Raw genomic sequence first — 23,141 nt, 5'->3', positions numbered from 1 at the left:
CCCGCCACAACAGCCTTGGAAACTCTTTAGCTCTTTTCAAAATCATAGATTTACCTATGGAAACCACTCCAGCAGCAACTAAGGTTTCAGCTTTAGTTAAGCAGAAACTGGGAAAATGAGTCAGCCGAAGATTGGGCTCTGTCCCTGTTCCTTGCAGCCATAACACTGGAAAAAAATGTTCTTCTTCATTCTGCCTTTCAAAAAACAAGGTGCGTGTTACATCCAGGGTACTAACGCACTTGTGGTCTCAAAAGATTATCTGAAATATGAAAAGGTTTATAAATTTAACACTAGGTTCAGTCTCTTCCAACTCAAGTTCTTTTAAGGACAGGTGAGCTCAAAGTTGATACCCAATGAATTTATTCTAAGTAGTGAAGAACCAGATCAGAAAAATCACGCATTAAGTGACTAACCCAAAACAAAGGCCACACATACTGCTATAAAATTTTTCGGTTTTGTCAAAATTTTGTCAAAGCACTTTGGAAAATTTAGAGCAAAGCACTTTCACTCAGAAGAGGGGGAAAAAACCTGGCAGAGACAGGCAAGGTAAAACATGAAACAAGAAAGATGCTGTGACACTTAGAAGCACATATATGAGTAAGACCACTTCTATTAGACCAACTAAAAATAAAAATAGTAGGAAAAATTCTTCTTTGCAAGTTTTCAGGTACAAACACCCTTTGTCAGGCTGAGGAAGTCTCTGCAGTTGGTCTGTGCTCTTCCTTGATAGAACCGAATGGAAGCCAGAGGCCAGTATATGAGAGTGCTTGTCAGTGGAAATGCAAATCGAGACGGTCAATTGGTGAGAAACAGAACCTTGCTTACCTATGCCCTTAGACCGACACGGCTAGAATGTATGCCCCCGAGTAAGCTACTTAATTTCTACTGTCTTATACGTAACAGTTTTTCTGCAAAAACACATTAAGTAACTAACATCTATTACACACCTCTACTTTTTTTGGTTTGCATCAATGCCTAAAGCAGCTCTGATTAAAACAGCTCTTTTAAACTACATGGGAAGCTTATAGGGGACTACAAGGCCAAAAGCAGGCATATAAAAATACCACAAACCTATGGAGACTTCCTGGGAGACACAGAAGCTACTTATTGGCATGACACTGCCTTTCTTTGGCTACTATATCCTAATGGGTCTTGCCAAGGAGATGGAAATGTAGCTAGTGTGTGTGAGTATTTGCATGCATGTATACACACACACACACACACACACACACACACACACACACACACACCTCGCAGTGGACAAAACTCTAACCTTGACTACTACATTGACTGCTTCAAAGAATGAACAATGAAATAATCAACAACACCTACCACCATAACAACCTCTCTCTACCAGAGAAAGGCCATAGAATCTCTAAGATCTAACCACCAAATAGTAATAAAACCAGCAGATAAAGAAGGAGCCATAATCATCCTAAACCAGGAAGACTACATAAAGGAAACCAACAGACAACTCTCTGACACCACCTACTACAAAAGATCCTATGCCCCTTTTCACCACGATACTCAAAAATACCATCAAAATCATTTCCATCAGAACTACAAGAAAAAACTACAGACCTTGATCCCCCCACTACCCAACCCCAGGACTTTTTACATGCTCCCTAAAATCTACAAACAAGGGAACCCTGGCAGACCTATCATATCCAGCCATGGGACCCTAACTGAGGAAATATCAGGTTTCATCGAATCAATCCTAAAACATAAAGAGCAAGTTTTGTCCAAGACACTACAGACTTTCTCTGGAAACTTAAAAGCATAGACCACCTGCCCAGTAACACCCTCCTAGCCACCATGGATGTTACCACCTTAGATAACAACATCCCACATCAGGATGGCATACAAGCCTACCTTACATACCTATGAGACCAAGATGACAACTCAAGAGTACAAACCCAAAGATATTACTGACCTTATACACTACATCCTCACACACAACAATTTCACTTTTAATAACCAACACTTCCTCTAGACCATGAGCACAACTATGGGCACCAACTTGGCCCCACAGTATGCCAACCTTTTTATAAGCCACCTGGAAGAGGAATTCCTCAAGAACTCCACCATCAAACCCTTCCTACACTTAAGATATATTGATGACATCTTCATCATTGGGACTGAAAATCTGCAATTTCTGACTGAGTTCCATCAGAAATTCAACAATCATCATCCCGCCATTTGACTATCTCCTGAATACTCCAGCACCAACATCTCCTTTTTAGACATGATGATCAGTATACCGAATGGTAAAATACAGACCACATTATACAAGAAACCCACAGACCAACATACATATCTGGACAGAAACAGCAATCACCCTAAACACACCAAGAAAGCTGTGATATACAGCTAAGCCCTCAGATACTACCGAATCCGCACCGAGGAACACCCAGGATTGCCACCTCACTAATCTTAAAAAGGCTTTCACCTCTCCTCCAGAGAGACAGATCACACGTTTGAAAGAGCCACACAGATACCACATGAAGAATTGTTGCAGTACAAAAGAAAACCCCCCATGAATCGCACATGACTGGTTATGACATATCACCCCTCCCTTGAACCCATACAGAAAATCCTCAAACATCTGCAACCCATACTAGGAGATCCTATTCTTAAAGAGATTTTCCCAGAACCATCCATCCTAGCCTTCAAACAAGTACCGAACCTCACTAACCTCATCACCAGAAGCAAACTTCCTAAGGCCCAGAACACACTAAACAGATCCAGACCACGCCATGACAAGAAATGCAAAACCTGCCAACACATCTACACCACCCCTAGAATTACTACACCTCACAGCAGAACCATCAGCATTCCTGGATCTTACAGTTGCACTTCCAGAAATGTAATACATCTCAGCCATTGCATCAAATGCCCTGATGGAAAATACGTAGGAGAGACCAAACAATAACCATGCACTAAAATGAATGCATGCTGGAAATCTAGCAAAGAATACCCAATTACCTGTGGGGGGCACATTTCTTGCAAGAAAACCACTCTCTCCCCAATCTCTCAGTTCTAATCCTCAAAGGAAACTTACAAACACTTCTCCGAGACAAGCCTATGAACTTCATTTCATCAACCTCCTGGGTACAAAAAAAATCATGGACTAAATATAGCCATTGGATTTATGCCACATTATTACCTGCCTGACATCTGACTCCCTAGGTACCTCTCCACTATTAAACTGCTATATTCATCCCCCTTTTCTCTCCTCCACACCCAGCCTCTCTTTCACCCACTGACTCCTCAATTTATATCTTCACTGACTGCCTGTCTTGCATGCATACCAGCCTCTGGCTTCTTTACTAGTCATTCCATCCAGGAAGAGCACACACCAACTGTACAGGCTTCTACAGCCTGATGAAGGGTTTTTAAACCCAAAAGCTTGCTAATTTTTTTTTCCAACTACTTAAATTGGTATTATAAAAGATATCAGATTCACCCATAGAACCCTGTCTATCTATACACACACGCACACAGTGGGCATATCTACACGTGCGTTTTAATGCATATTAAAGCATCGCAGAAACTGTGCTCTTTTGCTAATGCATATTAAAATAGGCTAATGCACATCTTTCTAGTTCTTCATAATGAAGGTACGAGTTTTAATGTACATTACCTAAAGTGCATTAATGAATGTGTAGGCACACACAATATGTATTATTTTACGCTACTACAATTAGCCACTTGGCAGCCATAGGCAGCCAAATATGCTAAACCACTAGGCCTGTGAGAAGTGGCCAGTATTCAATTCAGATTCTGGCAATTTGGGGGAAAGTGATTCAGAACACTGTCCCAAATCAATTCAGCCGAACTGGATTCAAAAGATTCAGCAGCGATTCGGCAATAGACTATAATGGGGAATCACTAAAATGCTTAACTTTGTCTCTTTTTTTTTTTTTTTTTTTGCAGAACTGGATGAAAACATGCTCTTAGATGGTAGCCCCTTCTGAGGGCATGAAGCCTGCTAAGTTTCAAGGAGACAGGAGCAGGGATTTCTGGGAAACTGCACCTCAAACTGTTGAAAGTAAAACTTGTATGGTGTGTGCATGTTAACTGGATTTCTGGTTATAGCCGTATTGATCTAAGGAATAGGCAGGCAAGGTTTTTTGAGTAGATGTGATATATTTGTTAGACAAACTAAATAGTTGGAGATGTATATCTTGGCAAGCTTCCTATTTTTAAAAACCTTAGTCAGGCTGAGGAAGCATCTGCAGTTGGTGTGTGTGCTCTTCTCCGATGGAATGAATAATAAGGAAGCCAGAGGCTGGGCTGATATGCAAGAAAGCCAGTCAGTGAAGACATCAGTTACCAGGGGGTGAGAGACGAGCTCGGGAGGGGCAGGAGGCAGGAGAGGGGGTTGTAGCAGCCAGGTAAAAGTAGAGAGATACTTGGGGAGGCAGATGTCAGGCAGGTTATAGTGTGTCATAAATCCAGTATCTATATTGAGTCCATGACTTTTTATATCCAGTAGATTTATGACGTGAAGTCTGTAGGCTCATCTACAAAAGCTGTTTTGTAAATTCAAACAAGCACCATACCTCACTAACCTCATCACCAGAAGCAAACTTCCTACAGCCCAAAGCACACTGAATGGATCCAGACCATGCCATGACAAGAAATGCAAAACCTGCCAACATATCTCCAGTACCCTCTGTGACAACTAAAAATTATGTCTGTGCAATAAAGATGCTTGCTGAAGGCTCTGTGAAGATTAGACCAAGTGTTTTTCTGTCATTTGTTCAGATACTAAGCTATATGTTGTTGCTAATTAAAGTAAAAGATGTAAGGCCTTGTATGAAGTAAGGCCTAGTAGATTTAACAAAGCCTTGAAGTAGTAAGGCCCTGTGGCGTAGTAAAAATTAACGTTATCAAAAGAATGCAAGGCTTGTACTGCTATTAGTCAGCCTAAGGACATTTTGAAGCAGGAAGAATCTGGATGGCTGTAAGTTATCAGCATAGCTCAGAAGTTATAAATTGGCTGGAACATCCAGAAATCATTTAGAAAGAAGATGCATCTCTGTAAAAGAAGCTCCTGATTTAAGATTAGCTGCTGGCCTGGATTTGGTGGGCCCGTGGATCTTGAGGAGCCCAAAGACTGAATACTAGGGTCCTTCCCAGTACCCCTCTGACAGTGCTGATCGGGGACGCCTAACTTCACTGAACTTTGTGGAAAGAGAAACTTGTCATACATTAGGTATCAGAGGGGACTGCCAATAAGTTGCCAATGCAAATTATTATGGTCACCATTCCCAGATCTTACAGCGGCACCTCCAGAATTGTTATACATCTCATCCAGTGTGCCAAATGTCTTGATGGAAAATACACGGGAAAGACCGAACAACAACTGCATACCAGAATGAATGCAACACGGGACATCCAATTACCAGTAGGGACACATTTCACACAAGGAAACCACTCCCTCTCCAATCACCCAGTCCTGATCCTCAAAGGGAATTTACAAAACTCCCTTTTGTAGACAAGTCTACAAAGTTCACTTCATAAATCTACTGGATATAAAAATATCATGGACTCAACACAGACATTGGACTGATGACACACTATAACTTTCCTGACATCTGACTCCCAAGGTACCTCTACACTTTTACCTGGCTGCTACATCCCCCTTCCCGCCACTCCACCTCTCACCCCCTGACGTCTCACTTTACATCTTCACTTACTGCCTGTCTTACATGCATACCAGCCCAGCCTCTCGCTTCTTTACTATTAATTCCATCCAGGAAGACCACAGACCAACTGCAAAGTCTTCCTCATCCTGATTAAGGGTTTTTAAACCCAAAAGCTAGCCAAGGTATATTTCTCCAACTATTCAGTTGGTCTAATATAAGATATGAGATTGACCCAAAGAACCTTGTCTGCCTTGTGTCAGTTAACGCAGAGCAGGATGAATGCATCAGGGATGGTAGCTTGAAACAGGGGGTTGGTCAGATCTTGGCCTGCCCACCTGTTTCTGGGCCAACTGCCCTCCTCTCTTTCACCTGCCAGACCTTGATGGAAAACTGTTTCAGATGTTACCTAGGTGGGAGACTGCCCATTTAGGCCCCTGATGTCTAGGGGTGACATCCATTCTTCAGCTCCGTACCTCCCCTACACTGCAGCCCATGCCTCACAGATGGCATCGCAGGCAGCTACGCTCACCTGGACCCTCACAACTCCACTGCAACCAGTAAACCTCAGGCCTCTCAAAGATCTTACAGGTCTGGGCTTTCCCCAGCCAGGATTGTGTGTGCGTGTGATGGCTAGAGGTTTTCAGGCAGCCCCTACCTGTCTTTCAACGGGGAAGTCCTTGGTCCTGGCATTTCCTGGGGCTGCCACACCACCAGCAATCCCAGTAGGCCTCCCTACCCTAGCAGGATGCAGTTTTAGGTCATGCCCAGGACCTGGGGCTTCCTCCTTCTCTGTAGCCCCAGCCCACACCTCCAAGTTCGTCCTGGCATGGGAGCTCACCACCGAGATGTTCTTCCACTGCTGCTGGTAAAAAAACTGTCGCCTCCAGATTTGAGAGTAGGGCATTTAAATGGTTATCAAAGCAAATAAAAAAACCAAATAGGTGCAGAGTGAAGACGGTGGCACTCACTCCATCTGCAGGTGGAGCTTGGGGAATCCCAACAGTGAAAGGTTCACCTTGAGGAACACTAGCTGCTCCACCAGACCAGGATCCAAGGAGGTGCAGTGGGGCGTCACAACATCCCCAGCAATGATGAACTCTCTCTCACTTGGAACACTTGTCAGTGGACAGGACAGGTATTCCTGGGCAACTGTGGCCAGCTCCTACCACATCTGGCTGCAGGTTGCCCAATAGGCCAAGGGGTTGCAATCCAGCAGTTACATGTCCTCAGTGAGATAGATAGCCACCGAAGCCTCTATGTACCTGCCTGAGGCTGGGGTCTGGTGCCTCTGCACCCGACCACTGGCCCACATTGGCAGTGGCTATCATGTTTGGGGGGAGGGCAGTAGAATGTAGCTCTCCTCCTATACTCTCTAGCCCCTTTCCCTCCTCTGCCAGAAGACCTGGCACCTGCCTTTCCAGTACGCTTCATAATGTTTGCTGTGCTGGAAAATGTGTGTGTGTTTGTATGTTTGTAATATATCTTCTATCTGTAATATATTGGAAAGGTGCATCCAATCCTTTCCAAGAAGAAAGACTAGCAAGGGGCTGACTAGGAAGCCAGCCACTGCAGCCAGTACATTTCACATGCTGTTGCTTCTAGACAGACATCTCACAAAGGAAGAGAAAGGAGTCACATAGATCTTTATATGCTGTTTCTACATCCCTCCCCCAGAGCACTGTGACTGGAAGCGTACTGAGAGAAAGATCACAGTCACTGGCCAGCTACAGATGTCAATATGAGAACAGTCTTTCCCCTCCTCCCCCTCTCCCTCTTCTTAGTTTCTGTTTCCCCACAAGACCACCTTTTTTACAAATCACTGAATCTTTTCCAAATCAATTCAGAGCTTTTAATGGGTCTCCCGACTCGATATGGATTTGATGATTGGGCCACCAAATCAGGGTGAATCTTCTCTGATTTGAATTGACAACTGACGTTTCATACACCCCTATAAACCAGCCTTATGGCTGCTTCAACTTACAGTAGAGGCAAAACCCCACCTAGATCAATAATAAGAGGCACAAAGCCATCCTTGCTCAGGTGTAAATACCATAATACTTCAAGGAACATTCTTTCAAATTTTCGTTATTAAAAGTAGTCACTGGGCCACCTGAGCATAGACAGACCACTGAGTAAAAGACATAACCTTCAGGATATAGTGGCAGAACAGTTTAACTCCAGAGACATGAGTTCAAGTCCTACTCTGGAACTGTGCCAAAGGCTGTCCCCAGTCAACTAAGCAGTAAATAGATCACTCAGGCTGAGAAGTCCAAGGAAACCCAAGACATTACGCCAGCCATGTCACTCCCTTCTGTCATACTGACTGCAAAAACTGATGTTCCTTAACCATGCTGGTCCAGTGGGCTGGAGACTCAGGTAAGTCTTGCACTTTCTTTAGGAAGGTGAAGAAAGGCCTCATGCAGGTGCTATGACTTCTGACTGTCTGATTCCCCAGCCCAAATATAAATGGATTCATAAACACCTGGGTTGACATGTAGCCCAAGTCCAAAGCAAAGCAAATATTGACACTAGAGAGAGTAAAACCATTTTCTGAGCTTAACTTGTGTCCAGCTGATGCACAGCAGTTCATATACCAAATCCCTCCACAAGTTGAAAAATAGCTTATGCAGGTCTTGTTTAGAGTAGCATGAGGACATTAAGCAGCAAATCTTGCTTTTATTATTGCTTTCTGCCTTAGCCTCTAACTGTACACCAGGTAGAACTTTCAGTCCATCATGTGAAAGCTCAGCCAGACATCAGCCCTTACCTAGGTATACAAGCTAGGTATGAAATTAGTCTCCTAAGGTCCTCTTGCCGTATTCTATCATGGTTACTGCGAGCTGGAAAGGTTAGAATGGGGCCTCCACGCTTGTCTCTGCCACCTGAAAGAAAAAAAGAACTGTTTTAAGTGCCAGGAGTGAACAACAGTGCATTAACAACTGCCCTGAAGAATTTACCTTGGGACTCCCTTAAGAACAGATCTCATTCTGTAGCATACAAATGCACTTGCAGAAGACAAAATGCAATTTCCAACCCAGTTCAAACAGGACAACACAACTATGGATTCACTGGCCCATTTTGAAATAGAAAACAACCACCCCCGGGTCAGGATTGTCAACTTCACGCAACAGCTTTATTTATACCATTATAGGCCAATGACGCATTTGATCTACTGACCAACTGGGTATACCTGTCAGGTTTGCACTTCTGTTCAAAGATAATGAACCAAATGAATTAATTTTGTATTTCAATAACTTAAGTTGGTACCAGAAGCTAGCAGCTCCATTTAATAATTTAAATGAGCAATTTCACTGATTTTTTAATTAATTAATTTATGGGACATGGGGGGGGGGGAGAGGAGTTATGGTCCTAGTTTCTGAAGCAAAAAGATATTTATCACAAAACTGAAGCCTAGACCAAACCTACAGTTTAATTTCTCCAGCTAGACAAAGCAGCAATACCTGCCTGAAGTAACACTGCTGCCTCTAAACATGCACCAGCCTTAAAATTAAGCATATACAAAGCTTAACACTTATTTTACATGCTGTATATAACAGCTTCATTGCTTTAGCTCATAAAACACAGTGACTCATGGCTAAGATCAGCAACTAACAGTTCTTTACATTTCTTAGACTGCTGCTAACAAGACTAAGATTTGTAAACTTGGGTCTTGAGTCCAGAGTGGGCGCACATGTGTCTCCAGCACAAGTGGGCCCCCTGTACTCACCAGCAACAGCGGCGGCAGAGGCAGAGGCAGCGGATCCTCTGAAGCTAAGTGGGACAGAGAAGCCAGCACAGCTGTAGAGGATCCGGAGGGGGAACCCCTCGGATCCCTCTTAACTGAGCCAGCAGGGAGCCGCGTGCCTGAGCTGCGCGCAAGCAGAGGCGTGCCGGCATTCGCAGTAGACAAGTGTAAGGAGTAAGCCAGGAGGTAGTCTCCAGCAGGAGAGAGGGGAGGACTCAGAGCTCCATGGGCACAGGAAGGATGCAGTGAGCTTGCCCTGGTGGTGTCACCTGCCCTGGGCTCCTCTGATGCCTCCTCTCAGATGGAGCCCATGGTAGGGTCGGCAGCACCCAGCCACCCTGTCTGTGGGGGCTGCTTGGCAGGGGTCCTGTGGTCGGGGATGGGAGAGGGGTCTGGGGCCTCCCTCCCTTGTCCCTCTTGTAACCACCTGCGGGCCCTGGAGGAGCAGCTGAGGGAGCTCCAGGCCAAGGTGAGCAGGCTGCGGGGGGATCAGGGTTGCAGACGATGAAATTGACGGTTATTTCCATTCTCTGCAGGGTCAGAAATCAACTGGAGAAGCCCCCCAAGTAGGATGCACTGCAAAGGCATGTCAGAACAAGGCCTGCCCAGGCTAGTGCAGTGTCAGCTCCTCAGGTAAAACTGGGGAACAGATGCAAGGCCCTGGCAAGCCTTGGGGGAGGGGGCTGATGCAGATGCCTCTGGAGGAGACTGAGCCACTCCAGGCAATGCACGGACTGAGCAAGGACAGAATGCCAAGAAAAGGAGACACAAGAGTCCTTGTCATTGGAGATTCCATCCTGAGGGGAACAGAGGGACCCATCTGTCGCCCCAATCCCATGGCACACGAGGTCCGCTGCCTGCCTGGGGCCCAGATTCGGGGATGTCACAGAGATGATCCCAAACCTCATCTAAACCTCTGACCAGTACCCCATGGTCCTGATACAGGTGGGAATGAATGATGTGACCAAGAGCAGTCCAGACTGCATCATGAAGGACTACTACAAGGCTCTGGGGGCCAAGCTCAAGAGACGGGGGCACAGGTGGTATTCTCCTCTATTCTTCTGGTGAGTAGACACGGACAGTGCCATGAGGCCTGCATTGGTGAAGTCAACCTGCGGCTTCAGAGCTGGGCTTTGGGTTCTTTGACAATGACCCACATTTCCACACAGGGGGCATGCTTGGGTGGGATTGGATTCATCTTTCTCCAAAAGGTAAACATATCTTTTCTTCCAGGTTGCCTAACCTCATACTAGTCTCACTGGGGGATGGGGCCACAGAGGCATAGGAGGACACTTCACCATCAAGTCAGATGTCGAGCACAGGAAGTACCCAGGTAAGTGACAGGGGCCACAACAGGCTTAGGAACAAACACCCACAGGATCTCTTAAATGCCTCTACACTAACACTGGAAGTATGGGGAATAAGCAGGAGGAGCTCATCCTCCTGCTAGCTATCATAAATCCAGACACAGTAGGGCTCACAGAAACCTGGTGGAATTCTACCTATGATTGGGCAGTAAATATTAAGGGCTACAGGCTGTACAGATGGGACAGAGCAGGGAGAAAAGGGGGGGGGGGGTAGTGCACTACGTCAAGGAGCAATACACATCCTCAGTGAGCAAGGTGGGGTCAGAAGAGGGGCTGACTGAGGTGCTCTGGGTAAGAATACAAGGGGGTCATGGGAAAAGGGACTTAATAGTGGGTGTCTGTTACAGACTGCCTAACCAGGAGGAAGAGCTGGACTGGGAATTTTTAGGACACCTCGCAAAGGCTGTCAAGTCAAGAGATGTGGTAGTTATGGGTGACCTGAACTACCCAAACATCTGCTGGGAAGAGCAGTCAGGTAGGTTTGACCGCTCACGTAGATTCCGAGCCCAGATACAGGACCTCCACCTAACTCAGGAGGTGCACAGTCCCACCAGGGGAAATGCCCTGCTGGACCTTGTCCTTGGTAGAGGCAATGACCTGGTGAGGGAATTACGGGTTCTTGGCCACCTGGGCAATAGTAATCATAGCCTGCCAGAATTCACTATCCAGCGCAGGGTGTCAAGGGCTAGCAGTAAGGCAGAAGTCCTTGACTTCAGGAGGGCCAACTTCAGTGAGTTAAGACGACTAGTACAACAGGCATTGGGATCCTGAAGTTTTGAAGAGATGGGAGTCCAAGACAGGTGGTCGTTCCTCAAGGAGACAATCCTCTGAGCCCAAAGGGAGTCAAACTCAATGCGTACGAAGGTGGGTAAGAGTGCTAAAAAGCTCCCATGGCTCAGCAAGGGCATTCAGGAATGCCTGAGGGCTAAAAAAGAGGCATACATCCAATGGAAGCAAGGGACTATTACCAAAGAGGATCACACCTCTGTTGCTAGAGGCTGCAGGGCAGCTGTCAGGAAGGCCAAGGCTGAGATGGAACTGGGGATGGTGACCAGGATTAAGGATGACAAAATATCCTTTTTCAAATAAACTGGTAGCAAGAAGAAGGCACTGGGTAACGTAGAGCCCCTGCAGGACACACTTGGCAATCTGGTGATTGCTGCAAATGAAAAAGCGAACCTCGTTAACAAATTCTTTGCCTCCATTTTTCAGAGCAGGGACCAGGACATCTCCCCCACCAGGAGCATGGAAGGACTCAGGAGAGGCACTGCCAGGCCCAAGGTGAGGGATGATGTAGTTGGGGAACTTCTGGAGGGGCTGGATGTGTTCAAAATCAGCAGGCCTGCATTCTCTTCATCCAAGGGTGCTGAGGGAACTGGCGGAGGTCATTGCAGGGCCCCTGGCACGGCTATACGAGCACTCATGGAGCTCTGGCCAGGTGCCGGATGACTAGAAAAAGGCCCACATGGTTCCCATTTACAAGAAAGGAGGACCCATCAGTCTTACCTCAGTCCTGGGGAACACCTTTGAGAAAATAACCAAGGAGCACATCTGTGAGGGACCAGCAGGGAGATCGTGCTCAGGGGGAACAAACATGGGTTCATTAAGGGAATATTGTGTCAGACTAACCTTATTTCCTTTTATGATCAGGTTACAAAGTCCTTGGATGAAGGCATGGGGATGGATGTCATCTTCCTGGACTTTACAAAGGCCTTTGACACTGTCTCTCACCCCATTCTCATAAAACCTAGGTGACTGCAGCATCTGCCATCAATGGATGGCAGATGGGTGGCTAATTGGCTGGACGGTTCCACACAGAGAGTGGGGGGGACAGGTCGTTTTCAACCTGGAGGGATGTGGGCAGTGGAGTTCCCCAGGGCTCGGTCCTCAGGTCCATACTGTTCAACGTCTTTATCAATGATTTGGATGAGGGGGTGGAAAGCACATTGGTCCAAGTTCACTGATGGCACCAAGGTATGGGTAGAGGTGGGCATGCCAGAAGGGAGGGACAGAATCCAGCTAGATCTGGACAGGTTACAGAGATGGGCAGATGAGAATAAGATGGACTTCAACGTGGACAAGTGCAGGGTACTGCATCTAGGGAGAAGGAACCAGCAGCATACTCGCAGGTTGGGGAATACCCTTCTCATTGTTGACTCCAGGTTGAACATGAGCCACCAATGCAAGGAAGCTATCAGTAAGGCTAACCACACCTTGTCATACATCCAAAGATGCATCACAAGCAGGTCCAGGGAGGTGATCCTCTCCCTCTATGCAGCATTGGTCAGGCCGCAATTGGAGTAGTGTGTCCACTTTGGGGCGTCGCACTTCAAGAGAGATGTGGCTAGCACTGAGATGGTACAGAAGAGGGCCACTCACATGATCAGGGGGCAGCAAGGCAGGCCATACGAGGAGAGACTAGAGCAGGGGCGGGCATTTATTTCGGGTGGAGGGCCGCTTACTGAGTTTTGGCAAGCCATCGAGGGCCACATGAAAGGCAGCCAGGGGCAGATAAATATTAATTTTCTAAATTTTTTAGGGGCCCCACGGGCCGGATAGAATGGCCTGATGGGCTACATCTGGCCTGCAGGCTGCATTTTGCCCACCCCTGGACTAGAGGGCCTGAATCTATTCAGCCTCCACAAGAGAAGGCTGAGGGGGGATCTGGTGGCCATCTACAAATTCACCAGGGGGGGGATCAGCCAGGAATAGGAGGTGTTCTGTTCCCCCAGGCACCAGATAGGGTAACTAGGAATAGTTACACAAGTTGATAGGTTCAGGCTGGACATCAGGAGGCATTACTTAACACCAGGGGAAGTGGTGCTCGCTCCTGCCTTGGGGGTCTTTAAGAGCAGGCTGGATAGACACCTGACTGGGGTCATATGACCCCAGCATCTGTTCCTGCTGAAGGCAGGGGCTTGGATTTGATGATCTGTTTAGGTCCTTTCCAACCCTAGTGACTACGATACTATGAATACTCTTCCATTGACATCTCAATGACATTTACATAAATGTCTCTGAATTTGAGGATTCATTAGGTAATTATCCCCATGTGGGGAAAAATAAAAGAAACATTAGGTTAAAACAAGAGTCCTCTGTTTACAACATGTAGGTGGGCTACTGCATTTCTGCTTCTGAGTTTACCCATTTGTTAAGTGGTTTTATCCCGTAAAGAAAATAAGCTAAATATCCTTGAAGGCTGGAATACAGTTTTGTACTGGGTATTTTTCTTAATACTTTTCCATTTATAGCCTTACATTTTGACACAGAAGCACACGAACAAGCTAAGTGACATATAAAAATTCTCAACAGGCAATGTGCAGGCTACTTAAACAAACCCCCAAAACTACCTTGTAAATCAATGCTTTATTGCTTCCAGAATGCTTTCAGCAGCTTTTCACTACTGTTTCACAGTGATATTTTAAAGGTATGAAGACCTCATTTAATTAAACCTAATAAATACAAATAAATAATTGCTTCCAGTATAGCAGAAAGCCCCCTTCGTAAATTTCCCTTCTGGATATTGATAGAGGCCCCTTCTCGCCTGCACAACCCCCCCTCCCCCTTTTGTGCATTTCTTTTTCCTTCTACCTATTGGCAGAGACCTAGCACACATATTGCATGAGTATGGCAAGGATCAGAGCAAGCCAGAAAGCTTAAGTGGCTTTCTGTAGGAGAAACTACATCTACATATCAATTAAGCTTAGTGTAGCTAAAGAAAAGAAAATAATTAAAATATCCACTTCAAAGACTGCACATGCATCCTGGTGCTAACCTAACTCACTCACTGTCCCCAGTAGTCTTTGATCCTCGTTACCACACATTGCATTTTTATATAGTTCTCACAGTGCATGCTTATATTTCATCTGTCTTATCTTTACCATGGCATTTTGTATTTTATATTTTATAGTTGTAAACCCTTAAGGAACGTACTCCATGTAGAATGAAGTTACACCCTGGACCATTGTTAAAAACTTCATTAAACTGTAATTGTAGAGTGATAAAATCTGCTATATCAGGCTGGTCCCTGATTGAATGCAAGTATATATGGTAATCAGTAGGTAATTTAATGACAATAGCCTAGCCAAAAGAATTTACCATTACAGAACTCTACAAGCTATTTAGGCTAATTAAGCCAGGGAACTGATTCCTGGGACTGAGCACTCACCCTACTGACTATTCCTGCAGTCCTTAACAACACCACTGTTAATTAATCAAAATCACAAACTGACTCCCGAAACTGCACTACCATGTAACCCCTGTGACTAACAGCTGTCAAGCACTACTCAAGACCCTTGTGGGACAGAGATCTCGAGATTGGTCAGCCAAAATGACGCTGAAGGAATCACACAAGTGATGCCAAAAAGGGATAAAAGACAGTGACCCTCAGTGGCGCCCTCTCATCCAGCACCTAACCTACCAAGACAGAAGCACAAGCAGGTGACCTCCTTCAAGGCAATGTCTTTTCCAGAAGGAAGCTGACTATCGACAGTAGACAGGGCCTTGGATAGGTAGATATACTGACACTAGTTCAATCACTACAGCACTATACACTATACTACATGAGTTTAAATGACATGGGTTTGAGGGAAGGAGGGAGGGAGCACACACTAAGGTGACCAGTACCCCTCATAACTCAAAGTTTGCATTTATGATTTTACTGGTAAGTTCACATCCCATCCAATAAACTAGAATTTATGATGATTCTGAGAGTTGATCCTTTGTAGCCACCACCAGAGCTCGGGGGGTGGGGGGAGAGAAAACAACAAAGTTCTTTCTTCCAGTAAAAGAAAGCAAAGCATCAAGGTAATATGCAACTTCTGATGCACAAGAGTTAATTCAAAAAACCTCTTCTGGAAAAGTCCCTAGACTTAATTTTGGAACCCTGATAGTCAGTTTAGATTTAAGACACTGCAGGTTTAGGCAAACATTAAGATCCCTGAGGCAGTTTCTTGAAACATCAACAGCAGAAAAGAACCCCCAAAGATCTGCCTATCAAACAAGGATAGCCTCTTCATAGGAAGAATAGCAAGTATGGCAGGTGACCAGCTTGGCTTAGCATAGAACCATTTGGTGAGTTTAAACACAAAAAAGAGGTTTACAAGAAGTGGAAGCTTGGAGAGATGACTAGGGAAGAGTATAAGAATACTGCCTGGGCATGCAGGGATGAAAACAAAAGGTACAAAGCACAACTAGAGCTGCAACTATCATGGGACATGAAAGGTAACAAGAAGCTCTACGACTACTGCACCGGGCAGCGAAGTTTCCAGAGGTGAGCGGCCCTCAGAAGCAAAAAAACAAGTTACGGATTATATAGAAAAGGTGGACGTGTACAAGTCTATGGAGCCAGGTACAGTGCATCCAAGGGTGCCGAGTTGGCTGATGTGACTACAGAGCCACTGACCATTATCTTTGAAAATGTGTGGTGATCAGGGGAGGTCCCAGATAATTGGAAAAGGTCAAATACAGTGCTCAACTTTAAGAAAGGGACGAAAAGGGTTCTAGGGAACTACAGACCAGTCAGCCTCACCTCAGTCCATCAGTACAGAGGCAGAAAAGGATCTTGGAGTCACTATTGATTCCAAGATGAACATGAGCCGCCAATAAGGGGACAGAGTCAAGAAGGCTAACTGCACTTTGTCATGCATCCATAGATGCATCATGGGCAGGTCCAAGGAGGTGATCCACCCCCTCTATGCGACATTGGTCATGCCGCAGTTGGAGTACTGCATCCAGTTTTGGGTGCTGCACTTCAGGAGAGATGTAGAGAGGGTCCAGAGGAGGGCCACACGCATGATCAGGGGGCAACAGGGTAAGCCCTATGAGGAGAGGCTACGGGACCTGAACCTGGCCAGCCTCCACAAACTTGCCAAGGGGAACCAGCAGACAACGGGAGAGTTCCTGTTCCCCAGTGCACTACCAGGAGTAACAATGAATAACGGCTATAAGCTGACTGACATAAGCCACTTTGCACAGGCCCACTTAGTATGAAACTATGGCATAATAACTTTAGCAAGGCTTTTGAAACAGTGTCCTACAGTATTCTTGCAAGCAAGCTAAGGAAGGGGCTAAATGAATGAACAGTAAGGTGGAAAGAAAGTTGGCTGGACCATCAGGCTCAATGGGTAGCGATCCACAGCTCGAGGTCTAGTTGGCAGCTGGTATCAAGTGGAGTCCTCCAGGAGCTGGTTCTGGGGCTGGTTATGATACAATATTTGATAGATTTCACATATAAATATGAATATCTTCATTAACAATCTGGAAAATGTAATGGACTACACCCTCAACAATTTCACAGATGACACCTAGCTTGAGGGAAGAATAGGGCTAGGATTCAGAGTGACCTAGACAAATTTGAGGATTGGGCCACAAGAAATTTCATAACATTCAAGAAGGATAAGTGCAAAGTCCTGCATATAGAACTGAACAATCCTATGCATAGCAATAGCCTTGGGACCAACTAGCTATGCAGTAGCTCTGCAGGAAAAGGACCTGGCAGTCACAGTGGACAATAAACTGAATATGAAACAGTGTGCTCTTGTTGCCAAGAAGGCTAACAGCATACTGGGCTGTATTAGGAACATTGCCAGTAAACCAAGGGGAGTAATTATACCCCTTTACTCTGCACTGGCAAGGCCACACCTGGTATGCTTTGTCCAGTTTTAGGCCCTGCACTGTACAAAGGATGTGGATAAGTTAGATAGAGTCCAGGAGAAGGCAACAAATATGGTTAGGGGGATGGGTCCCCCCCACAATATACAAGAGTAAGACTTCATTTTAAGCTATTGTGCAATCACCTATCACAAACACATGCAATCCAGGACAAAAACATTTTTTGAAACCAAATTAATGAATGCTGTAGATGTTCCCTTTTTAGAATATAATTTGGTATTTTTCTGGTTGTGAGGTGACAAAATCTCTTGCTGAAAGAAGTACTTCCGGAGGCAAAGGGAGGGACTTTGAGTGGCAAAGGTCAGGGGTTAGGGATGCGACTTCTGGTCACAAGATGGCAATCAGGATGGGGAATCTGGTAAGGGGCAGAGCTATCAATGCAGCCCTCAACAGCTTGCCAAAACTCAGTAAGCAGCCCTCCGTCCAAAGTAACTGCCTGCCCCTGAGCTAGACTATTCTCAGTGGTGGCATACATCAGAACAAGGAGCAATGGTCTCAAGTTGCTGCAAGGGAATTTTGGGTTGGATATTACGAAAATCTCTCTCATTAAATTCTCTCTCACTAGCACCGGAATGGGCTACCTGGGGAGGTTGTAGACTCTCCATTCTTGGAGGTTTTTAAAGCCCAACTTGACAAAACCCTGGCTGGGACGATCTAGTTGGAGATGGTCCTGATTTGAGCAGGGAGCTGGATTACATGACCTCCTGAGGTTCCTTCAAACCCTAATTTTCTATTATTCTAATTCCCATCTTTTTTACTTTTACTTGTTAAGGACTACAGGGAAAATCTGTTATCAGAAGGCTCTGGCTACCACCACCAAGTCAGTAAGCATACCACCAACCTAGAGCTCCACTATTCCCACTGTGCTGCCAAGTACAGTCTAGAAAGGCACCAGCAGAAGCCAAGTGAGTATAGTAAAATATATTCAGCTGGTTACCAACCTTGCAGAGAAGCCTTACTCCACGTGGCAGAACCAAAGTAACTCAGCTGGTAGAGTAGAAGATTTTGCTAGTGTAAAAGGGCTTTTGGCAACAAATTTTTATAGGATACATTAATGTTTAGGAGCCAGCTGCACTCAATATCATATCCATTACCTTCATGTTCCATAGTGATGGTACTCTTATTATTAGATGTATTCAGATTCTACCCTGTTAAATGACTGCCACAGCAGCATGAAAGAAGCAAACAGCTAGAAAACAGTAGAAACTTAATTCAAATGGTCTTCAATATGTGAAGGCCAGGACAAGCCAAACCTCTTTGTGAATGAGTTTGACAGAAGAGGCAAACTCAAGACAAGGCTCAGAAAACTTCTAAGGAAAGCATGAGTCTCTTCTCTAAAAATGCAGTTATCTAATTCAAGTGAATTCCCATGGACAAAATGTCTCAGACATCAGGGTAGGAATCCATGCATTTTTCCCTCTTACATTGTCCATCTCTTGTGTGGAAGCCTAAATTGTACTTTTTCTTAATAAGTGACAGAGCAGGCCCTTAAATACATGCATGCAAGGCTGATGGACCTATTAAAGCTCCCTAACAGCTTCTATAAGGCATTGTTGTAAATTCTTACAAGTCTTTCACAAATTTTACTCAGCTTTAATTTTATGTCCCAAGTTTCTGCTAAAACTATACTTCCTTGAAATAATTCAAGCCAAAAAATTAGTTCAGTCATTTTAAGAAAGAAACGGGGAGTGGCATTGCTCAAGATTAAACCTTATTTTGCTCATGATAAAAATCTCATATGATCTGAGCAGCTTTCACATTCAAGGTTTTGGAGCATGTTCTTGAAATCTGGAGTGGGGTGGCCTTTGCACCTAGGTTGTTCTTTTCCCTGGCTTAGAAGGCCACATGTTTGTTCCCATTATAAACCTTTGGTACACTTAAGAACACATGTGCTTAACCTCCTTGTGTTTATTAATTGCAGTGCTATCTTTCATTCTATGATTACATGCTATTCCTTTCACTAGGAATGGAAGTGTACAGAATGGAGTTGTTCCAGGGATTAGCCCCATTTCCAGTAGTGAAGGAAGCTCCTGTAGGCCTCGCCTGTTCTGAAGGTGTCTAATGCAGTGTTTCTCAACCAGTGGACCGTGTCCCACTGGTGAAACTCAAAGGTCATGTAGGCGGGACTTCAACTCATTGCCCAATTGAAAAAAAATCAGTTGTTTGCACTTCAAATAGATGAATCACCAGCTATCTCAAACTGTACAATTTTGTGGGGTTTTGCTTTTATCATGTGGGCCCAGGGTTTTTTGACAAAATGATTGGTGGTACAGAAGGTGCAAAAGGTTGAGAACCGCTAATCTAATGAATTACCCAGGGATCAAATAAAAACTTGGGGGGGGAAGGGGAAGAAGCAGAAGAGGAGAGTCTTGGTTTAGAGCCTGAAATTATTACCTGGATAAGTGGACTCTATTCATAGGTCTTGCCTCAAGCTGATTCTGCCTTGCTGATCTTACTAGACCTTTCAGCAGCCTTTGACACAGCTGACCATGAGGTGCTGATAAAATATTTACATGATATAGTGGGTATTCACGAGACTGCTTTAAATAGGTTCCATTCTTTCCTAGTGGAGAAGTACTAGATGGTGGTGATAAACAAGTGCTCATCACCACTGCAAGACCTTTTTTTTTTCTTTTTTTTTGAGGTGGGGGCAAAGTCCATTTTGTTTCTTTCCTATTCAATATATATATTGATTCAGCCTCCACTTGTCATTCATGTTCACAGCTCTGGGGGCTCCTAGATCACGTGCTATACCTAGATCAGGGGTAGGCAAGCCCCAGCATGGATACCAGAGCATGGCATGCAAAGGCACTTTGCTCGACACAAATGCCTTAGGTCAGGAAAGGGGCCAGGTGCTGCCTCCCACAGTGGGTCCCACCTGCTGGGCCACAGAGCTGGCTTCTGTTCGCACCCTGCCTGGAGATGGCTGCAGCCAGGCTGCAGCCCCACAGCAGGTGCAGAAGTCTCAGGGGGGCATGTTTATCGCAACTCCATCTGCTGATGCTGCAACTCCATTTGGGGTCGTGACCCACAACTTTGGGAACCGCTCATCTAGACCATACATTCCTAAAGGCCTGCCTTCTCCCTTGTACTCCACTACGATTCCCAATATCAACAGAGAGAAACTCATGCAAGTACCATCAAAAGCACGCAGGAGGTTGTTCTCTGCAGTTGCTCCTTAGCTCTAGAAACCTCTTTTTCAGGTCCACCAGGCCCTGAGCCTAGACTTCTTATTTGGGCAGGAGTTTAGCCAACAAAACTAGGATTGGATATCAGTTATAGGGGATTCAGTTTTATGCTGATTTAAATTATTTGGTTTTCTTGTTCATTTGCCTGCTTTAAGTTATTCTGTCCCCTTTGTAAGCTGCCCTGAGCTTTTGCTGGGAAGAGTGGCATATAAACTGAATAAAATAAATCACTAAACTAAAAATTGACCCAAGTCATAAATAATACGCACCTCGTTTTCTAGGTACTTGATGTAAGCTAGTATTTGTTTGGAAAAGCCAGTGTACACTTAACTACTGTAAGTCTTGAACTTAAAATGCTAAATATTTGGGAAAATTAGGTTTTAGGGAGTCTCAAATAAGGCACCCAACTGGCAAGCCCTTTTGACTGAAATACTATACTTCAATTTCCCATCTCTGAAACAGGTATGATATAACCCTCTCATCTCTAAAATTAAAGAGTCTCAGCTACTGTATAAGCAAGCAGCATAAGGACATCTGTGAGACGTCTTAACGAAAACTGATTTTCCAAAAATGGGACCTCACCTGTTTTTTATTAAATAGCTGGTTGGATTGCTTTATACTCAAGAAAAACAAGATTACTAGCACAGATGCATTAAATCCCTCTCCCTGTAAAAAGAAACAACTTCCATCTTTCTGGCTAACTTGAAAATAAATTTATGTGAGCCAGGAATCATGCATCGCTTCTGGATAGTGAAGGAATAGGATAGTTTGAACAACAGCCTACAAAATGGCATTGGAGACAGCACAGGTATTGTAGCTTAAATTCGTGTGGATTTGATAATTCTTAAAAATATGCTTAAAACAATAAAGTCCATTCATATAGCAACCAGAAGTACTTTTGATAACCAATTTAACTCATCAGGCTTTGTTTTTATATATCCAAGCATCACCTCTGCAACAGATACCCCAGTGGTCAGGGTACTACGATAAAACATTAATGACTCAAGGACAATTTCCTGTTTTCATGTTTAGTAATAGGACCCCAAATATAATTAGGACAGAGAACAGAAACCACTAGAAGCAGGAGCGGTGCCAGAGATAATGTTAGTCACTTGTAAAAAGCTGTTCTAAAGGACAAACCAGTAATGCAGAAGTAGAGGAACTGGGATCTAAACAAATCCTACTCTTGATTAAATAAGTGCACAGACTTGTTGCAAGACCTTCAAGTCACTTCATTTCCTGCCCCTCAGTTGGACTGGTCCACAACTAGCAGACAACACAACATGGTAAGCATTTCATGCTAACTTGAGTCAAAACTTTCACATTCATTGTCTTTAAGACAGTAACATAGGCTAGGTTTACATATCAGAGAGCCATGCCAACTAGCTCAGGTATCACAAGCACCACAGCTGTCTGACTGCCACACTCTGCCCTGCCTGATTATCAATATCCCTTAATTAGCCAGCCCCACTTAACTGTCCCTCACTCACACTCAGCTTTTTCCATGAAGTTGACAGGTGCTGATGAAATCTATTTTAAAGTTTTCAAGGATATTCACGTGAACACAAATATTCTAATATAATAAAGGGCTTAGTCTGTCCATAATGCTTTTGGAGAGGGTGGGAAGCAAATGATTGCATAGGCCCAAGTTTGGGCTGCTACTGGGGAAGTTTGCAGCAGCGGAGAACATATCGCAGCTGCTTGAACAGTGGGGTTTCCCCATGTCTTCTTGCCTGAGGGCAAAGTTGGGGGGGAGGTCATGGTGGCAACACCCCCATCTGTCCATCTCCAATGCCTTGCAGAAGAACCAGCAGGGAGGGGGAGGCAGCAGCAGGCAGGGAGGAAAAGGAGTGGCACGGGGGGGAGGTGAAGGGGGGGGTTAAGGTTGTGGCTGTTGTAGGGGCAAGAAGGGGGCACTGACAACAGCCAGTGGGGAAGGGAAGGCAGCAGGGAGGGAGGGAGGCTGTGCAGGCCTGGGCAGGCGTGGGGCATGGTGGCAGCTGTTGTCAGGGCTGGGCAGCAGGGAAGGAAGGAAGGAAGGAAGGAAGGGAGGGAAGTGGGGAGGGACAGGGACGAGGAGTTACAGTGGCAGTGCCCCAGCACTGCTTGGCCCCGACAACAGCCAGCAGGGAGGGGGAGGCGGTAGGGAGGGAGGGTCCTGCACTGGGGTCCAGTCCTGCAGGGAGCAAACCAGGAAAGCCAAGGCTGCAACTGAACTACAACTAGCTTCAAGCATCAAGGACAACATAAAGTCCTTTTTCAGATATGTGGGGAGCCGGAGGAAAAGCAAGGGCAACATTGGACCCCTGCTAAACCAGATGGGGTAACTGGCAACTGACGCCCAGAAAAAAGCCAACCTATTAAATAGGTACTTTGCATCAGTTTTTCATCAGTTCCATGGGACGCCCATGCCCGCTATGGGACAGGGAGATCCGGGTGATGGGGATCTCCTACCCTCCATAAATGCTGACCTCATGAAGGAACACCTTGAGAAGCTGGATACCTTCAAGTCAGC

General features: G+C 45.2%; 1 protein-coding gene across 3 annotated transcripts in view; it reads right to left on the bottom strand.

Annotated features, from left to right (window-relative positions):
- Positions 1-23,141, bottom strand: part of TRIO (trio Rho guanine nucleotide exchange factor) — a 386,796-nt gene that overhangs the window by 249,644 nt on the left and 114,011 nt on the right. For all 3 annotated transcript variants that reach the window (XM_019541714.1, XM_019541721.1, XM_019541729.1), the window contains exon 3: positions 8,422-8,536. In XM_019541714.1, coding sequence (XP_019397259.1) covers positions 8,422-8,536 — 115 coding nt within the window. The remainder of the gene's footprint in view (positions 1-8,421; positions 8,537-23,141) is intronic.

The sequence above is a fragment of the Crocodylus porosus genome, unplaced genomic scaffold (assembly GCF_001723895.1).
Source record: "Crocodylus porosus isolate Cpor-Errol unplaced genomic scaffold, CroPor_comp1, whole genome shotgun sequence".
NCBI classification, from domain to species: Eukaryota; Metazoa; Chordata; order Crocodylia; family Crocodylidae; genus Crocodylus; species Crocodylus porosus.
Note: the sequence above shows the minus strand (reverse complement) of the source record. Positions and strands in the feature narration are given on the sequence as shown.